Source organism: Phyllobates terribilis, unplaced genomic scaffold, assembly GCF_046119375.1.
Source record: "Phyllobates terribilis strain yellow unplaced genomic scaffold, ASM4611937v1 Scaffold_5__5_contigs__length_657084704, whole genome shotgun sequence".
Lineage (NCBI taxonomy): Eukaryota > Metazoa > Chordata > Amphibia > Anura > Dendrobatidae > Phyllobates > Phyllobates terribilis.
The window spans coordinates 290,050,669-290,071,478 of NW_027362765.1; the positions used below are offsets into that span (position 1 = coordinate 290,050,669).

The 20,810-nt window shown below is 41.7% G+C and overlaps 2 protein-coding genes across 11 annotated transcripts in view; one reads left to right on the forward strand and one right to left on the reverse strand.

Moving 5' to 3' along the window:
• Positions 1-2,776, reverse strand: part of LOC141272984 (uncharacterized) — a 40,778-nt gene extending 38,002 nt beyond the window's left edge. For 2 of the 4 annotated variants that reach the window (XM_073684241.1, XM_073684239.1), the window contains exon 1: positions 2,420-2,776. The gene's annotated coding sequence lies outside the window, so the exon portion shown is untranslated. The remainder of the gene's footprint in view (positions 1-2,419) is intronic. The other 2 variants (XM_073684238.1, XM_073684240.1) reach the window with 2 other exon arrangements.
• Positions 2,777-2,826: 50 nt separating this feature from the next.
• Positions 2,827-20,453, forward strand: LOC141272980 (uncharacterized). Of its 7 annotated transcripts, none has more exons than XM_073684231.1 (13): positions 2,827-3,194; positions 8,343-8,497; positions 8,585-8,720; positions 8,820-8,917; positions 9,252-9,369; positions 13,450-13,610; positions 13,740-13,916; positions 14,001-14,124; positions 14,237-14,349; positions 14,439-14,520; positions 16,649-16,746; positions 16,955-17,063; positions 18,464-20,453. In XM_073684231.1, the coding sequence occupies exons 3-13, from the start codon at positions 8,624-8,626 to the stop codon at positions 20,161-20,163; spliced, it is 2,877 nt and encodes a 958-aa protein (XP_073540332.1). In that variant the 5' UTR covers positions 2,827-3,194; positions 8,343-8,497; positions 8,585-8,623; the 3' UTR covers positions 20,164-20,453. The 7 variants fall into 7 exon arrangements, with proteins under 7 accessions (XP_073540332.1, XP_073540331.1, XP_073540330.1 ...); XM_073684230.1 differs by having other exon boundaries at positions 2,827-3,109; XM_073684229.1 differs by having other exon boundaries at positions 2,827-3,093.
• Positions 20,454-20,810: the final 357 nt, after the last annotated feature.

A 20,810-nucleotide genomic window follows, 5' to 3' on the forward strand; every position in this document is an offset into this window, starting at 1 on the left:
AGGGGATGATGGGGGTAATACTCCTGTGTAATACATGGAATGGGCCGCACAGTAAAGAAGAGGGGATGATGGGGGTAATCCTCCTGTGTAATACATGAAATGGATTGCACAGTAAAGAAGAGGGGATGATGGGGGTAATACTCCTATGTAATACATGGAATGGGCCGCATAGTGAAGGAGAGGGGATGATGGGGGGGAACACTCCTGTGTAATACACGGAATGGACTGCACAGTAAAGGACAAAGGATGATGGGGGGAATACTCCTGTGTAATACACGGAATGGATTGCACAGTAAAGAAGAGGAGATGATGGGGGGGAATACTCCTGTGTAATACATGTAATGCGCAGCACAGTAAAGAAGAGGGGATGATGGGGATAATACTCCTGTGTAATACATGGAATGGGCCGCACAGTAAAGAAGAGGGGATGATGGGGGTAATACTCCTGTGTAATACATGGAATGGGCCGCACAGTAAAGGAGAGGGGATGATGTGGGTAATACTCCTGTGTAATACATGGAATGGTCTGCACAGTAAAGGAGAGGGGATGATGGGGGTAATACTCCTGTGTAATACATGGAATGGGCTGCACAGTAAAGGAGAGGGGATGATGGGGGTAATACTCCTGTGTAATACATGGAATAGGCTGCACAGTAAAGAAGAGGGGATGATGGGGGTAATACTCCTGTGTAATACATGGAATAGGCTGCACAGTAAAGAAGAGGGGATGATGGGGGTAATACTCCTGTGTAATACATGGAATAGGCTGCACAGTAAAGAAGAGGGGATGATGGGGGTAATACTCCTGTGTAATACATGGAATAGGCTGCACAGTAAAGAAGAGGGGATGATGGGGGTAATACTCCTGTGTAATACATGGAATGGGCTGCACAGTAAAGGAGAGGGGATGATGGGGGTAATACTCCTATGTAATACATGGAATGGGCTGCACAGTAAAGGAGAGGGGATGATGGGGGTAATACTCCTGTGTAATACATGGAATGGATTGCATAGTGAAGGAGAGGGGATGATGGGGGTAATACTCCTGTGTAATACATGGAATGGGCTGCACGGTAAAGGAGAGGGGATGATGGGGATAATACTCCTGTGTAATACATGGAATGGGCTGCACAGTAAAGGAGAGGGGATGATGGGGGTAATACTCCTGTGTAATACATGGAATGGCTGCACAGTAAAGGAGAGGGGATGATGGGGGTAATACTCCTGTGTAATACATGGAATGGGCTGCACAGTAAAGGAGAGGGGATGATGGGGGTAATACTCCTGTGTAATACATGGAATGGGCTGCACAGTAAAGGAGAGGGGATGATGGGGGTAATACTCCTGTGTAATACGTGGAATGGGCTGCACAGTAAAGGAGAGGGGATGACGGGGGTAATACTCCTGTGTAATACGTGGAATGGGCTGCACAGTAAAGGAGAGGGGATGATGGGGGTAATACTCCTGTGTAATACATGGAATGGGCCGCACAGTAAAGGAGAGGGGATGACGGGGGTAATACTCCTGTGTAATACATGGAATGGGCTGCACAGTAAAGGAAAGGGGATGACGGGGGTAATACTCCTGTGTAATACATGGAATGGGCTGCACAGTAAAGGAGAGGGGATGATGGGGGTAATACTCCTGTGTAATACATGGAATGGGCCGCACAGTAAAAGAGAGGGGATGATGGGGGTAATACTCCTGTGTAATACATGGAATGGGCCGCACAGTAAAGGAGAGGGGATGATGGGGGTAATACTCCTGTGTAATACATGGAATGGGCCGCACAGTAAAGGAGAGGGGATGACGGGGGTAATACTCCTGTGTAATACATGGAATGGGCCGCATAGTAAAGGAAAGGGGATGACGGGGGTAATACTCCTGTGTAATACATGGAATGGGCAGCACAGTAAAGGAGAGGGGATGATGGGGGTAATACTCCTGTGTAATACATGGAATGGGCAGCACAGTAAAGGAGAGGGGATGATGGGGGTAATACTCCTGTGTAATACATGGAATGGGCTGCACAGTAAAGGAGAGGGGATGATGGGGGTAATACTCCTGTGTAATACATGGAATGGGCTGCACAGTAAAGGAGAGGGGATGATGGGGGTAATACTCCTGTGTAATACATGGAATGGGCAGCACAGTAAAGGAGAGGGGATGATGGGGGTAATACTCCTGTGTAATACATGGAATGGGCTGCACAGTAAAGGAGAGGGGATGATGGGGGTAATACTCCTCTGTAATACATGGAATGGGCAGCACAGTAAAGGAGAGGGGATGATGGGGATAATACTCCTCTGTAATACATGGAATGGGCTGCACAGTAAAGGAGAGGGGATGATGGGGGTAATACTCCTGTGTAATACATGGAATGGGCTGCACAGTGGGTAGGCTCCTCCGCACTCCTCACCTGGGCACAGGGGTCTCCGCACGGTACCTCTGGTATGTAACGTTATAGGTGGAGGCTAGAGCCTGTTGGTCCGCACATCCGTCTCCATCTTCCCTGCGGTAATAACTGTGGAGTGTTAACACCACACCAGCGGGAAGCTTCCTCTGCACCTAACAGCAGCGCCGCAGACATGTCACACATCACACTCCTATGATGCTTCCCCAATCTCCACTAATCTAATCGTATTGAGTTGTCATTATGAATGGACTACAATTCCCGCTGTGCATTGCACCACAAAATTCTTCTCGAGAGACAAGAGGAAGACTGGGCACCACGCCTGCCGGGAAATGTAGTCCAGATGTACGGAGAGATCAGCACTGAGAGGACGACCTGAACTACCATTCCCATGAATAGCACTGGAGTGACGCGTCACAGGAGTGCTCTCAGGAAGAGGCTTGGACCGCAGGGCGAGGATTGCCCTGGTAACGTCGTCCCGAGGAGATTTATTGACAACTTCTGTCTAGTCGTCATGGTCCATGCGACTATTGTGTTCTAGGTCCATCCTAGATGAGAGCAAGCCACGCCCTTCATCCGAGGCCACGGTCCTCCAACTGATCACGTTGTCGTGACGTCATCAACATCCTTAAGCCGTTGCCCAGGTTTCCGGGTTGAGATCCGGGGCTCCCGGTGGAGAGGTGAGGACGGGCTCGGGTACGTGTCGCCGCTGCTCCCCCTCACGGCTGTCTCTGCCATCTATTCTGTGTTCCTTCCCCTAAAGTGCGGAGGTGCACGGACGGTACGTGTCCGCATTGTGCCAAGGCATCACTGTACAGTCCCACCAGCCTGCCATTATGGTGCTGCCCTCAGACAGCTGAGGGGGCTGTGTACACAATGCTGGGGGTCACCTCAGCAGGCTGCCGGGGGTTGTGGGCCCTCACGTCTCTGGCTATGTGCAGTGAATGTGTGACATGGGAATACCCCTCTCAGGGGACACATTGCTTGCCATAAGTGGCTTATTGATGGGCTTGTGCACAGCTCAGTAACTTCGGGGCCCCATTTTACTATAAACACAATGTATTCTCGTCCCCCGCCACTGTTGTGATGTTGACACTGCTGTTCCTGGAGGGTCACGTGACATTATTGTGGTACGTGACCGCTGCCGCCAATCAGTGGCTGCTGTTCAGCTGCACCCTACACTGTTTAGTCAGAGCGGAGGTCTGATGTCTTTGACAGAAAAATTGATGACCCGTGGCCATAGAATGGCTGCAGCGGTCACATGACCCACCAGGAGCAGCGGATCTGATATCAGTGGAACCGCGGGAGGTGAGTATACATACATACATTCATTCATTATAAATGGGGTGATGGATCGGGGTGTCTACAGTAGTGGACAACCCCTTTAAGTTGCAAAGACCCTATGATCTAAAGCATATTGGGTCAGGTTCACACATTTCACGTCAACTTTTGATAAGTCCCATTAGAACCAATCCTAGGGGTATGTTCACACCAGTAAGCCCCCCATAGTCTGTTTTTTAGTTATAGTTTTGTTAAAATTGATTTATTTCTGCACGTAGCAGTGTAATGTGAACTCTTGCTGCACTTCCATACAATGATGAGGAGTATGCACTGAGCCCCGGTTGGACATCTGCCCTGCCGCTGCATGTATCCCTGTGGAGGTTGTGGAGCGGCATCGGGTGCCCACTGCTCAGGCACAGCAGATGGGGAGAAATGTCACTGGATCAAGCTTGGCCATTTTCAGAAGTTCCTGTTTTTACAAATATTATTTGTTCTGCTGCCGGAAGAAGGAAAGAGGATTTACTGTTAGAAATATTCATAGTCTTTCACATCCTGTATCAGCGCACAGGAAGGGGATGTTGTACTAACAATAGGGGGTCAAGCCGAAGACCCCAAATGCACAGTTCAACCCAGTGCTCCTTTGTTGTAGAGCTGGCCACAAAGATGAAAGACATCCGATATGGCTGATTTTTGAACGTTTCAGCTGACTATTGCTTGAATCGGACTCTGTCAGCACAGACAGGCACTCAGTGCACCATGGTGGGGCCAAATATATATATATATATATATATATATATATATATATATATATATATATATATATATATATATATATATATATAATCTCTCTGCTCTTCTCTCGCTCTATAAAGCCAGAGCTGTCAATTAAAGAAGAAGATGGAGGGAAAACAAAGTAGGTGCGAAGGTGCACTTAAATGTTTGGCCATGGTGCACCGAGTGCCTGTGCTTGGTTTGCACAGTCATTCTGTGCTGCCCTTTAAAGTTCCATATAAACTGACCCATTGATTTGCCAGCTAAGGTGATATATGCATCATGGTCCATTGCAGTGGGATTCCATAAAATTAGGATCTCATTGCGTTATAAAATGAAAAATGAACTGTAACCCCTTTCTGATCAGGCTTATTTTTTGTAAGTAAAAATTCTCCTCCTTCTTTTTCTAAGAGAAATAACTATTTTCATCATTGACAAAGAGATACAAGTTCAATTTTTGTTTTTATGTTTTGTTTTTTTTTTGTTTGTTTTTTTTACAAAATGAGTTGTAGTTTTGAATATCGCTATTTTCTTTACCATATGGTGTACTGAAAAACGGGGAAAAATTCCAAATGGGGGGGAAATTGTGTTTTGTTTTGTTTTTTGTTTTGTTTTTTTGGCGTTCTGTCTTTACAGCATGTATTTTGCTCTAAAAATGATTTAATAACTTGATTGTACAAGTTAGTATGATTTACGGTGATTTATACGGTTTTGTATGTATGTTTAAAGGGAATCTGTCACCCCTGAGACTTTTCAGACTGCTAATATGGGCATACAGGTGTTAGAAATGTGAATCTATACTTACCTGTATGGCCCATATTAGAGGTCTGGTTGCTGTGAAATGGCAGAAATAATTTAATAAAAAAGCTAAGCTTTGTGTCCCCTGGACCCCAAGAAATGTCCGCATACTAGCCCTATTTCCATACTCACCCCACCTCCCCTGCATGTCACAGGGCCCTGTGAAGTGCAGTTCCCAGCCGGATCCCGCTGGTTATATTTATAGGCCATGGCCCCACTATCAGTATTTGGTCAGTATTTTTTCTCAGGAGTGGGAGCCAAAACCAGGAGTGGGTGATAAATGCAGAATTGGTGACTTGTTTCTATAAGGCTATGTTCCCACGATGCAGAAATGCTCCGGATTTTTCCTGAGCGTTTCTGCATCTCCCCTGGCAGAAAAAACGCATGCGGGTTGACAAGCGATTTTAGCATCACTTGGAAAAGTGCTTGACAACTTGGTCACACTATATAAATCCATGCAGACGGCATGGATTTATATAGTGTGACCCTAAAGAATAGTAAAAAATAAATATATACTTACCTTCTGATGGCCCCCGGTGTCTTGCTTCGCTCGGTGCTGGCTGCCGGCAGCGGTACACTGAAGGACCTGCCGACGTCAGCGTCGCGTGACCCGTCACATGACTATGACGTCAGCGCAGGTCCTCCAGTCCATCGCGAGCTGCCGGCATGAAAGGACGAGTGCAGCGGGGGCCGTCAGAAGGTAAATATAATATTTATTTTTTATTTTATTCTTTTTTTCACAGGTTCTATGGTACCCGGGTCCGGAGGAGAGTCTCCTCTTCTCCAAACCCGGGTACCATCCACACATTGAACGTTTGTATTCCGCATGTGCTTATCTAGTGAAGCGGAATCCATGCGTTCCAATGCAAGTCAATGGCGACGAAAACGCAGCACTTCCGCAAAATAATTGGTAGTGTTACGTTTTTTTCCGCAATGATAATTTCTGCAGCATGTGCACAGCACATGCGGATTATCATTGGGTAACATGACAGACCTTCTACCATGTGTTTTTTAAACGTTTCTGCAGCATTTTTGCTGCTGCGGAAACGCTTAAAAACGCATCGTGGGCACACAGCCTAATACATTTTCTCTGATTGTTCCTCACCTGGTTTTGGCTCCCACTCCTGAGAAAGAATACTGATAGTGGGGACATAGCCTTAATTTGAGGATATTCATGTCCTATTTGGAAAAAGGTATTACGAATTACAGCTCTTTAATATGTAGCTGCCTCTTTAAAGTGATCAAAAGTAATTGGACAATTATCTCAAAAGCTCTTTAATGGGCTGCATAGGCTATTCCCTAGTTAATCCATCATCAGTTAACCCCATCGCCGTGGCCATTTTTCATTTTTTTCCCTCCCCTTCTTGCCAGAGCCATAACTTCTTTTTTTTCTGTCAATATAGCTGTATGACGGCTTGTTTTTTGCGGGACAAGTTGCACTTTGGAATGACAATATTCATTCTATCATGTGATGCACTGGAAAGCGGGTAAAAAAATTCCAAGTGCGCTGAAATTGCAAAAAAAAGTGCAATTACACAAATGTTTTTTGGGTTTTTATTTACCGTGTTCACTATATAGTAAAACTGAACTGCAGTATGATTCTCCACATCAGTACAAGTATGCAGATTCCAAACATGCATAGTATTTTTTTATTATTATTATTATTATTATTATTATTATTTAAGTAGTGAAAAGAAAATAGGAAATTCGTGAAAAAAAAACAACCCTTTTCTTGTGTCACCATTTTCTGAGGCCCTCAACGCTTTCGGTTTATGGGGCTGTGTGAGGGATTAGTTTTTGAGCCTTGAGCAGACTTTTTTATTGATCCTGTTTTGGGGTAGATACGATGATTTGCTCGCCTTTTATGTTGCTGCAGACAAAAAAATATAATTCTGGTGTTTTGAATGTCTAGTCATTACTGCTCGGATTAATTTTATTTTATATTTTGATAGATCAGACTTTTATGAACACATCGATACCCAGTATGTGTATTTTTTTTCAATGTTTTATTTTTAATGGGAGGGAAGGGGAGTGATTCATATTTTTATAACTTTTAATTACAGTAAAAAAAAAAAGAAAAGTTCCTTTAGGGGGCTTGAAGTTGCCATCGTCTAATCACTTGTGCTGTGTACTATAAACACCAGATAACTCTGGTTTTCACAGGAGGATCATAATGACAGGCATGCGGGTCTTCAGTAGACCCCCAGCTGTCATGACAACCCATCGCTCCCCATAATGTTATGCAGTTAATTGAATATGCTTGAGGAATGCCATTAGCCTGTGGGTTCTGGTGTCCACTGTATACTGTCAGGGATATGTATTGGTGAGCTCCTGTGAGGGTGGTGCAGCCCCCTGATGGTCAACCGTTCAGCATGTTGGCAGACGAGGCCCAGGCCCTGTCAGGAGTCCTGACCAATGCCACCTCCGGGGTCCTGTATGTGGAGCTTGGGGTGACCCACCAAGCAGAAGTAGAGATGCCCTTGGGGTGCAAAAATAGTTCCAAAAATCAAGCTGTTCCCTACATTTGGGGAATATTGTTTTTATCTATTAAATTGTAATAAAATATTGCGGTGTGGGGCAGAATGCATTATTGTCTGCTTCTGGGTATCACAAAATCCCTTCACATGGTCATTACTGTGACTGGCCTGGTGACCCGCTGATGTACCTCCTAGAAGATGGGTCCTCGTACATGCTAATAAAACTGCTTGGCCAGTGGCTTGGTACGGCATTATGTCTTCTTTCATAGACAGATTTTATTCAACTGCTGAAATAACACATTTCTATAATAAACTGGTTCTGCCCATATTACAGTATTTGGAAAGGCTTTGAAACACCATTCTATTCCATTTCTGAATTTATCAATTCCCATTCATGTTTCTCCCACACATGAGCCTGACAGTGGATAACTCCCAGAACCAAGATGACTGATTATATCTGTAACCTACCCCTAGAGATTACCTATCTGCTGCTCGGAGAGGTGAGGGGTGCCAGGAATTGTCACTTGAGCACTCTGTAATAGTAGTATGACCACAGACTATTTTGGAAATTTGTATTTATCAGGGTTTCTTTTTATACACAGGATTACACAGTAGGGAAGAAGGCCTCCGGAGAGTGTGTTACCCACCCAGCAACCATCCCTGTGAACCAGGGGGCCAGAGCCCAATCACAGATCCTCAGAAGGGTGCAATGAGCAGAAGATCCTAGATCTCACCCACAAGATCATTTACTGGAGAGGTGAGATCTGCTGGGAATACTGGGACATTATACAGTAACACAAGGGATGATGTGTCTGGATGATGATGATGTATCATTGTGTGTCAGGTTCCTATAAGGTGTCAGGATGTCACTGTCCATTTCTCCATGGAGGAGTGGGAGTATGTAGAAGGACACAAGGATCTGTACAAGGACGCCATGATGGAGGACCACCAGCCCGTCATATTACCTGAAGACGTTAATGGTAGAAGAGTATTATCAGGGTCATCTAGATACCCTTATCTGCTGATCACATGTAGACAGTGTATTCAGTCGCAGTGTGTGGGTGTGTGTTTTCTTACAGATGAATCCAGTAGTGAAAATCCACTAGTGAGATCTCCCAGTCCTCTGGATTCCCAGGACTCTGGCAGTGAAGATCACTATGCCACAAAGGATAATCAGGTAGATGAACTTATAAATTCTCCTAAAAAAAAATTGCTAAGTTACAGAGAAGCCTTTATACAGACCACCAGTTTAAAAAGACCTCCTTGATCTGACCCGATTTTCTGAGACATTACTTTTCTTGTATGTATATTGGCCCTTTTTGTGAGATAAACCAACTCCCAAAACAACATTTTTCACAGCAGTTTGGATTGTTCATATCCATTTAACCGCATGTTATTATTCTTTTGTGTAGTTGGGCATTACCTAATCTACCCATGAATTTTGTTCTGATTTATTTTAAACATTATCCTGCTTTCTCTCAATATCCTCTTTATTAATTTATCCACGTAAGAAACATGGAGAAGGCATGCTTGCTGACAAGTGTGACGCTATAGTGGGAAAAGACGAGACCTCTGTTATGGCTGAGCCCTGTTGTAAGGAAGAGGAAACTCCTGAAGATATAAGTCCAGGTGAATAGTGACCGCTACATACAGACAGAAGTCAGTCTTTGTGTTCAGTCACATTCTCATTATCCTCGGCAAAAAAATAATAAAAATTCTAGCAAGAGTTTGCCTGTTAAAAGTGACTTCATCCCCTACAACACACCAGTTCTCTAATAATGACATTGTTTGCTACCAGATGAACATGGACAGAAGACTGTGTTCACTTCTCGTTAGAGTCCTATGTTTGTTCCTGGCATATACATCAAACGTGCCCATGGGGCTTCTTTCCGTGGATAAATGTCAAGACTGTCCTTTTTACAACAATCAGGCTGGCATATATGATCAATATTAAAGGGGTTGTCCAGTTATGGACTGCACCACCCCTTCTTAATGGGTTCGAGGCTGAGCAAAAAAAAAATTGCTGTTCTCCTCCTGGATTGGTGGTGCTTTTTTGACTTGGCGTTTCATCCTTCACCAGTAGTTTTGCGGGGGATGCAGCGCTAAGTGCGAAAAAGCTGCATTGGTCTTGGGTGCGAGTATCACATTTTTTTATTTTTCTTGCCTTCAGTAGTGGACAGCCTCTTAAAAGTGGGTTTAAGGAAAGTTGTGTCATTTGATGTGGGGAAAAAAGTGCGTTACTCACCCTCCGAGTCCAGCGGGGAGTCTGGGAGAGGAGGGTGAGTAAAACATTGTGTTCTATTTATGAAGGGAAAAAAACAAACCTACGTCTGGGTACACAATTTTCCTGCAAACCCTTTTAAGTCCTAGGCTATGTGGCATTGCTAAGGTTTCATTGTGGTTCCCACTGTGGTTGCATAGCCACATGCAGATTAGGGATCTTGGGTCTCATGATTTGAACTTAGTCTTATACAGTATATGCCTATCTGTTTGAGAGACCTGAGGTCAGTCCGAGAATTCTGTGAAATACAGTCTTCTGAACTTGGCCTAAAGAAAGATCTGTCTGAAGTGAGATTTTTTTTCATGTGATTGACTCTCAAGTGTTTATGTCCAGCATATGAAAAGAGATAGTAAGGCACCAGTCACACTATGCATCTCTCAATTGGCGAGCACTAATCGCTGCACTCTGCATATGACAGAGTGTTAGCCTGGAAACCATGTAGACAGGGCACTAGCCGTGTGCATGCGAGCCAGGTGGTGCAAATTCCATATATAGTGAAACTTGAGCCATAAAAGCTATAGAAATGGAACAGATAATGTTCCCCCGCACCCCAGAACCTGCACCACCCCTCCGCATTTGTAATCCTGAATAAACAGGACTATTATCAAGCAACACTGTTGGTGAGTGCATTATCTGTTCCATTTCTATAGCTTTTATGGCTCAAGTGTTTATGCCCATCTTTCATCTGGTACTTTGAAAATTGAATTTTTCCGAAGCATAGGCTCCATGATAGTTCCAGTAAGAACACCATGACGTTCACTACTGTTTATAATAGTCAGATTAAGTTTTTAGTATATATGGGATATGGTTACCATCTATCTAATCTTTTGCAGCACTATAACATGGGTAAGTGTAGATACCAAAACCTCTACTAAGTGCTTTCTATAGACGTAAAAAAAAAAAAAGTTGACAGCACTCCAAGGTCCAAGTCAAAACAATAAAGTGAAGATTCCTTTATTAATCCATGACCTACAGCAACATTTCATTTTCTATGGGAACCTTTTTTCAATCTTTGATTGGATCGATAATACACTGCAATACATAAGTAAGACAGTGTATTATCCAGCCTATCTGTGCCTAAAAAAAGTTGTCAGTGGAGCAGAAATGTTGGTGTACTTCATGAACTAATTGCTTCCCTTCCCATCACATCACTATCTTTTCACATCTTAATAAAATATGCCAGTTTTTCATTTGGCTGTGAAAAGGCAGTACTTCTTCACCCCATGAATGTGAACCTGGGGTTTTTCCTGTCTGACTCTGCTTAGTGCAAAAAGGTAATTATCCAGCTCCAAATCCGGTTAAAAATTGCCTTTATTGGAAAACTTCAGATTAACATGATCTCCCCTGCTACTATTTTAATGACAGACAAAAAGTAACGCGTTTCAAACCTACTCTGGCATCCTTTGTCACAATAGCCATATCGCTTCCAGGACTCCGTGTTCTTCTTTTCTTCTCTGAAAATAGTTCTTAATGACATTGGCTGTTTGTTTGTGGTTGTTGTCCTGCTGTAGAATAAATTTGGGGCCAGTCAAATAACTCATTGATGTTATTTCATGATGGAAAAGCATCTTCCTGTATTTCTCAGAAATGAAGACCTCAAGAAACGGGCAACACAAAGGACTGTAGACACAGTGGTCGGCCAAGGAAACTTAGTACAGCAGCTGATACACATCGGCCCTGATTCATCATTGCTGTTTCTGCATTTTTCTGGAGTAATTTTTAGTGGTGTTTTAGTATTTGTGCTTTATTCTTATTCTCTATACATTTTGTACCACTTTTTGAGTTGTCGCACTTCCTCCCCCCCCCCTTGTCAACTTTGTTTATCCAGATGCTACTATTACAAAATACCAACTTTTTTTGGACACATTTCACTACTGTCCCCCTCGAGTACCTTTTCTAGAGGGGTTTTCAATTTGGCACATTTTTGTGACTTTTAAAAGATCTGTGACTTTTGGTGTTGAAAAATTGCAAAAATAAACTGTTCAAGACAACATTAAATAGTTTGATATTTTACTAATTTCATGAACCACATGCGCCATTTTGAAGAATTTGGCACAACAAAAGTTGGCGAATACCACAAGACAGAAAAAACAAAAGTGCATTCAATAAATTGCAAATCATGAATTGGGTCCATCATGCTTGCTTCCCTTCAAACTCAGAAGATGTCCAGCAGTGGCATCAGGTCAGAACTGGCAGCAACCAGTGGGATCCATCTACACCCATATACTGTCATAAACTGTTTGGAGAGGTCTGGTCTGAAGTGGCCTTCATGGAAGAATTGTGACCAAAAAGTCACACATCTGACCTGGAAACAAGGCCAAGTATTTCAACTATTCATGAAAACAAAAAAACTGGGTGCAGAAAAAATTGCAGCAGGTGCTCTGGACTCATAAGTCAAAATGTGAAATATTTGGATATAACAAAAGGCAGGCTTTTTTCGCTGAATGGCTGTAGAATAATATGATAATAAATGTGTGCAGGTCGCAGTGAAGCATGGTAGAGGGTCCTTGCAAGTTTGGGGATTTGGTCTGGATTAATGGTGTCCTCAATGCTAAGAAATACAGGCAGATACTTACCCATAATGCAATATCATTAGAGAGGGGTCTGATTGGCTTCAAATTCATCCTGCAGCAGGACAATGACACCAAACATACAGCCAACGTCATTAAGAAGTATCTTCAGTATAAAGAAGAACAAGAAGTCCTGAAAGTGATAAATTTTCCCCCACATAGCCCAGATCTCACATCATCGCGTCTGCCTGGCATTACATGAAAAGACAGAGGATTTCCACAAGCGTACATCTACAGAAGAGCTGTGGTTAGTTCTCTAAGATGTTTGGAACAACCTCCCTGCTGAGTTCCTTCAAAAACAGCACGTGTGCCTAGAAGAATTTATGCTGTTTTGAAAGCAAAGGGTGGTTACACCAATATAGATATGATTTAGATTGCTCTTTTGTTCATGCATTTAACACTTATATTTTTCAAAACGGTCTTACTTTGCAGTAATTTCTTCCACCACTACCTAAAACTTGCACGTTACTTTATTTTTTTTTTTCAAACTGAGTATTGTACAAAAATGATAAAACATAAATTTGGTATTTCCATAATCGTGGTGACCCATAGAGTTAAGAGAACACCTAATATTTTTGTGGCAAATTAAAACAATAACCGACTCCTGAATGCAATGATGGGGATGGGGATAAACAATTGTGAGGACCTTTAGGCCAATCTAGATCTTGCAATAGATTCTGTTGGTGACTTTGTCATTTTCTCACGCTCTTAGCTTATATTTCATAATGCCAGGTTCTGTCATTATTTCTTGTATATAGCAGAGCAAATAAAGATTACTTTCTTACAATGTATTACTGTATGATCTCGCATGGGGCATTGGTCCTCACTGTGTGTGTGTTTATGCATTTCACTATTTAGGTTCTTCAAGTGTAGACACTTTTCAGTTGAAGCCTCGTCTTCTCCACAAGACGGTAGACCATTTTCTGACAGATCCCCTGAGGATGGACAAGCAGAAGAACATGCTTCCTGTCAGTATTGTAAACCTTACATTGGAGATTCTGTACCTTCTTACCGGAGAGGTGAGAATTCTGGGAATTATGTTGCATGACATCACTCTTACCTGTGAATAAAACACAGATGTGACTGGGGTGGTAAGGTGTTCTGGAAGTGTATATGGTGATATTTACCATTGCTTTTTCCATAAACAGCATTATACTGTAGTGAAGAAAACACCGGGCGAGTGCGTGATTCCTAGTAGTCATCCCCAAGTGTTAGACTGTAGCAGGACCCAGAGCCCCATCATAGAACCTTTACCTCGTTCACAGATAAATGGTCAGAAGATCCTGGACCTTGCCAACAAGATGATTGAGCTGCTGACTGGAGAGGTGAGCGCTGCTGGGAATACTGGGACATTATACAGGAACACAAGGGATGATGTGTCTGGATGATGATGTATCATTGTGTGTCAGGTTCCTATAAGGTGTCATGATGTCACTGTCCATTTTTCCATCGAGGAGTGGGAGTATATAGGAGAGCACAAGGATCTGTACAGGAATATTCTGATGATGGACCACCAGCCACGTACATCTTTTGGTAAGATGAGCTCTCATTTATCGTAAATGGAGGAGGAGATCTGAGGGGCATGTAAATTTTGGCCAACCGACCCACCATGATCAAAAATTTGCACTGTGTATGTTTTCTGCAGATGGATCCAGTAAGAACAATGCACCAGACAGTTGTACCAGCCCCCTGTACTCCCAGGATTGTCCAGAGGAAAATCACAGTATCCCACAGGAACAAGAAGAAGATGGAGCTGAGGTCTTGCCAAATATTATAAAATCATAAATGACTAGTCATTAGACCATTGATTTTTGTTTGTTAATATTTTTTTTATTTTGTTTGACTAGAGTGAAGATCTTCTTGATATCAAAGTTGAAGTTATAGATGAAGAAGAGGAGGATATGAATATGATGGCTGACCAACAGCAATGTAAGTGGAGGGCATTTTTATTGAAGTTAAAGGAGATGAGCGTTTTGAGACTCTCCAAAATATACACATCATCTGGTTGTCACATATGTAGTAGTAAGAAAAACAGTGTACACTCTTTGCATTCTATGGTTTTACCTGTCAGAACATAATGAAAAAAAAGAAAAACCTTTGGTCCTGAGAGTCTTAAAATGAGGTAAGTACAACCTCAGATCGACAACGCATGACAAACTGCACAGTGATATAATTTATTTAACAAAATATTTTTGTTCGTGAGGTTTTACTGCGAACAAAGTACATTTTAATCAATACATCTTGGAATAATAATAATTTCCACAATTGGATGTGTTTAAATAAAATGTTCCTGTGCTGAGATAATGTTATAAATGTGCCCCTGCTGTGTACTGTGTAATGGCCGTGTCTTACGATACAGGAACATGGTCTGATCATACCACATCTCCTGGGCAGGGGAGGACGCAAGAGAGTATACAGACAGGACAGCAGGGGATCACAAATAATTCTTTCTTTTGAGGTAAAACATTGTTTAAAAACAGGCAGAGAAATATTTTACCCCACAAAAAGAATCAGCTGTGATCCCATGCTGTCCTGTCTGTATACTCTCTTGCGTCCTCCTCTGCCCAGGAGCTGTGGTATGATCAGACCATTTTCCAGCACGGTCAGACACAACCATTACACAGTACACAGCAGGGGCACATTTATAAGATTATCTCAGCACAGGAACATTTTATTTAAATACATTCAATTGTGCAACTATTTTTATTCCAATATCTAGTGATTAATATGTATTTTGTTCATGGAGGAAACCTCTTTTAAGATCATTGGGATTTTCGGTACATTCACTTATGCACAGCTCTCTCAAAGCCACCACTCTGGCATTTTTTTTCTTATGTATTTATCCACTCTTAGCACTGGGCTGCCATCTTGTGACAGCAGCTCGTGTTACTGACTGGAAGTCAGAAGGTAGCGGCCACAAGCTCTCAAATTAAGTCTATAAGACCCTCGTTCTGGCTCTCATAGACTTACATTGAGATGTGACTTCCTGCTCACCCCTCAAACACTGGAGGGATCCGGCAGGTCTCGCACTGCAGAAGACGACCGGAGCACCACCGATAACAGAAGACTGCGACTGATAACTATATTACTAGGAACAGGGAACATCCATTAGTGACACCACTCCAGCAGTGAAATAAATAAAAATAACCAAAAAAAACCACTAGATTGGTGCTTTAAAGTCTCGCCACAGCATTTCAGTTGGGTTGAGGTCTGGACAGTGACTGGGCCATTGTAACACCTTTATTGTTTTTCTCTTTCAACCATTTGCTGATGTACTCACTGTTATGTGGCACGACCCAATTTCTGACAAACTGGCCAAATAACAGCAAAGGGCCAAAGTCCTGTGGCTGCAAAACAAGCCCAAATCCCAACCCCTTCACCACAGTGCTTAATAGATGGTAAGAGGTGTTGATGCTGATATACTGGTTTTGGTTTTCACCAAAAGCACAGGACATTATGGCCAAACATCTTCACTTTAATTCTGTCTGTCCAAAGTATATTATTCCAGAAGTCTTGATGATATATTTATTTTTCTGCTTGGCTTATACATAGCGCCATCATATTCTGTTCATATACAACGTTGCATTGCCATTTTGATAACACATACCTGAATGCTCCAGGTCCGCATCCTGCCGAAACGTCTGCTTTTATACTGGTGGTCACACTTGCTGATGGACAGTTAATCAAGGGCACTTAATTAGCTGACTTAATACAGCAACACTTTTGATAAGTAAAAAAAAAAATTAATAAAAATAAAGAACACAAGTGAATCCTTGCCTTTTATTAATGAGCTGGGTTAGCACTGATGCAGCTTGTTAGTCCCGAGGAGAGGGCATGGTTATACTCGGAGCACTTGCAAACCATTTACATATCCTTTCTGAAGTGGATTCCTTGGCAGTACAACAGCGCTTTTGTGTAATAAAAGCATGGATTTACTTGTGTTTTATTTATTGTATTTATGTCCTGATATGCAATATCGTAAAATTCAGAGGGTGTTCTTAGTTTTTCTCATGATTATAAATGATATGATCACTCACTGTATATATATTTTCAACAGATCGATCCAGTAAGAGAAATCCGAAAGAGAAATGTCAAAGTCCTCTGTATTCCCAGGATGATTCAGAGGAAAATAACTTTGTCTCACAAGAACATCAGGTATTTAGGACAAAGGATGCTTAAAAACCTGGATTCAATCTGCAGGTTCTATGGATCGCCCGTGTAGGACTATTGTTTGTTCTCTGTTGATTTTTAATTTGATTTAATACTAGGGGAAGCAGTTAGAAGTTTAGTTTTACCTTCTTTCCTTTTCCTAAAAGGTTCTGCTTAATGTCTCCTGTCTGTTGAATTGTAAATGTTGATTTAGGGTGAAGATTTGATTGATATTAAAGTTGAAGTTGTAGATGAACATGGAATGTACGTGATGGATAATCATCAGTGTAAAGATGAGGAAATTCCTTTAGATCTCAGTCAAGGTGAGTTAAAAAAATCCTCTAAACAGTTATCTTTTGTCTAATGAGTTCATCAGTTTATTGGTCTATGATGGGCAACCCAGAGGAGGTCCTTTACTCCATTTAATGGCCACACTTTAGATATTATTTTCAGTGTCTTAACCGTATTATCCAGTAGCTGCACAGCCTCCTGCTCTTTAGATCTTCTCCACACTCTTTCATCTTCTTTGATCTAATTGTAGGAATAGGTGATAATTGGCCGATCACTTGGGACCTCCACTTATCACTTCCCGATAGAAGCTTGTATTATCTTTGAATATTTTTGTTGTTGTTGGATGTGGTAGGTAAGGTCTCTTTGATTTGAGGTTTTCCTTGTTAATAAATATCAATGACCCGTTAAGTATAAATAAAAAAAAATTGCATTAGTGGCGGTGTTTTAAAAAATATATGGTTACTCCATGTCCCAAAACTCTATTAACCTGCAGATATGGGTTTAATCTGAAGGTTAATGGCGTTCTAAAGCCGTGCGGCTGCAGCATTGAAAGTCTGGCTACCATGAGGAAATGAACTTTATTCCTCCCAGAGGTTTTCAGTCAGAGGTGTGGCTTTAGTCAACCCTCAGTACATAGTGAGCACTGACTGACAGCTGGCTCAGCAATGCATCAGTACCGAGCCTGCTGTCAGTCAGTGCCGGGACGTGGTTACAGCTGCCACTCATCACTGTACTCTGAGCATTGATGAAAGCTGCGCCTCTATGACTGAAAGCCGGAGACTGCTGGAAAGGAATAAAGTTAATTTCCTCCCTCAGCTTGCCTTTCAATGCAGCGACCGAAAGGCTTTAGGACGCTATTAACCTGCAGATTAACCCCATAGCTGCAGCTTAATAGCGATTTGGAATATTACAGTTTCCCTTTAAATTATGACGGAAAATATTTTTTCTTCCTATAACCATTTGTAGCATAGTTTCCTTTTGGGAAAACTATTTCCTTGGTTTTGTTGTTCCTCTATTATTCTCCCTGGAAATGCATTAATACATTGATGAATGTCCACCAGTTGTCAATATAAAAAGGTGATTTTTTTTTTCTCTTGCCGATAGGCTAAGCGCTGACAGTGTTAGACTATGTGAGAACAGATTGGCGGGAAAAAAGTTTACAAAGTTTACCCATTAGGCAGAAATGTACAAATCCACTTGAGATGTGTAATTTGAATAATGACTTCTAAATCCCTTGTGGCTTAAGGAGGTAACATGTTTTTTTTTTATGAAAAATGTACTTCAAAACTCCTTGAAAATCTGTATGCCCGGGATTGTCTTTGCCTTGGTTTATAATATAAAATGCAATAGGAAACATTCAATTACATATTTTATAAAATGTATTTACATTGTTATGAAAATAATAGATAATATCCCTTTTAATTTCTGTTAGGTTGCCATAACTCGGATGGTCGTCCTCTTTTATCTCCAGATTGTGAAATAGAAGATAATATCCCTCAAAACTTTTCTTATGAAGACCCGCTATTGTTGAACATGCATTATAGATCAGATCTGTTCTCTGATCCCTTGTATCCTAAGGAGCCTTCTGAGAAATCACATGTTTTTACCCAAAATACAGATCAAAGGGTGTTTAAAATATTTCCGTGTTCTGAATGCGGTAGACGTTTTGCAAAGAAGGCAAATCTTTTCAGGCATAGGAGAAGTCATACTAGGCCTTTTTTCTGTGCCGATTGTGGCAAATCTTTTACATTCAAGTTCCGACTTATAGAGCATCAGCGATTTCATACAGGGGAGAAACCCTTTGCTTGTTCAGAATGTGGGAAATGTTTCATGCATAGAGAGAATCTATTTAAGCATCAGAAAATTCACAATGGAGAGAGACCTTTTTCATGCGCAGAGTGCAGCAAATCCTTCTCTCAGAAATCCTATCTGATAGAACATCTGAAATTTCACATGGGGGAGAAGCCATACTCGTGTTCTGAATGTGGGAAACCTTTTAGCAAGAAATCTGTTCTGGTAAAACATTTGAGAATCCACGCTGAGAAGAAGCCATTGCTATGTTTAGAGTGTGGGAAATGTTTTACCAAGAAGTCGATGTTAGTTAAACATCAAAGAATTCACACAGGACGTAATCCGTATATATGTTCTGAATGTGGCAAGTGTTTTAAGAAGAAGTCCGTTCTTGTTGACCATCAGAGAACCCACACAGGAGAGAGGCCATTTCCTTGTATGGAATGTGGGAAAAGTTTTACCAAGAAATCCGTTCTTGTTGCCCATCAGAGAATCCACACAGGGGAGAAGCCTTATTCATGTTTAGAATGTGAAAAATGTTTTACCCAGAAATCGGGCCTTATTGCACATCAGAGAGTTCATGAAGGAAAGAGAAAAAGGTTTTCCTGTCTGGAATGTGGGGAATGTAAATGTATTTGTTCAGATTATGTTGACATGCAACAAGATGCTGAAAAAGAAGAAAAACCATTTTTATGTCTACACTGCGGCAAATGCTTTACCCAGAAAGCTGGTCTTGTAAAGCATCAGAGAATTCACACAGATGACAGGCCCTTTTCATGTTCTGAGTGTGGGAAATGTTTCACCCTAAAGGATCGACTTGAGAGACATCAGAGAAGTCACTTGGGGGAGAAACCATTTTCTTGCTCAGTATGTGACAAAGGTTTCACTCATAAATCAAGTCTTGCTGACCATCAAAGAACTCACACAGGGGAGAGGCCTTTTCCATGTTTGGAATGTGGGAAATGTTTTATCCAGAAATCCGATCTTGTAAGACATCAGAGAATTCATTCTGGGGAGAAACCATATGCGTGTCCTGAATGTGGAAAGAGGTTTATCCATCGATCAGATCTTGTTGTACATCAAAGAATTCATACAGGAGAGAAGCTGTATTCTTGTGCAGAATGTGGGAGAGGTTTTACGCGGAAAAGTCAGTTTGAAATTCATCAGAGAAGTCACACAGGAGAGCGTCCGTTTACTTGTCCAGAGTGCGGAAAATGTTTCAACCAGAAATCAAATCTTGTTAGACATCAAGGGACTCACTACATTTCCAAAGCCACCCAGATGTCACTTATGGATGGCATTACCATTGATGTCCCACACTCTCAAATTATTGTTACCTGAAGTCCACAGTGAGTGGAAAAGCAGTACGAGAGCAAACCCCATGGCACAGATTCGATTAGTCTGAAGACAATGATGGGAATTGCTTCTTTCCCTGCCTCCATCAAGGCTACTGTGAAAATGAAATGTATTAAGATTGCATCTTGCAGTTTTGTTATTTTCAAACTCTTAAAAACACTGCAGACTATTTTAAAGCATCATTTTAAACACTAAGCAAATATAGAGAAAATGCAAATTAACTTTAAGTGGGTGGAAACTTAAGTATAACTGCACCAATAAATGTTAATGTCATATGGCGTTTGTCTTTGATGTGTTCAAATAAATTAAAATGTGTTCCTCTATACAAGCTCAATACTGATGGCTCTTCCACCTTCTTTTTTGCTTATATTATTTCAGCTTCCTTTATATTGTGATGTCTGAAAAATGATTGTAATATATGCTTGATGAAATTGGTTTTTGGCTTCTTTATTACATATTCTGTACAGACAATTTTAATTATGATGAAAGTAAAGATTGTCTGCTGTCTTTCAACATAGAATAGTTCCTGCATCCTAGCATGCATGCGCATTACCATTGTAGTCAATCCCTACTGACCTTCTGGAGAAAGCGTTTGACTAGTGCTGTCGCAGTGGTGACACTCCTGCCAATCT

What these genes read in the sequence shown, in the direction of transcription:
- LOC141272980 (XM_073684231.1), top strand. Translation starts at nt 8,624, where the DNA reads ATGGAGGAGTGGGAGTATGTAGAAGGACACAAGGATCTGTACAAGGAC. An exon ending in ATTACCTGAAGACGTTAATG is followed by an intron (nt 8,721 to 8,819) that starts GTAGAAGAGTAT and finishes GTTTTCTTACAG; the next exon opens with ATGAATCCAGTAGTGAAAAT. An exon ending in TTGAGCTGCTGACTGGAGAG is followed by an intron (nt 13,917 to 14,000) that starts GTGAGCGCTGCT and finishes ATTGTGTGTCAG; the next exon opens with GTTCCTATAAGGTGTCATGA.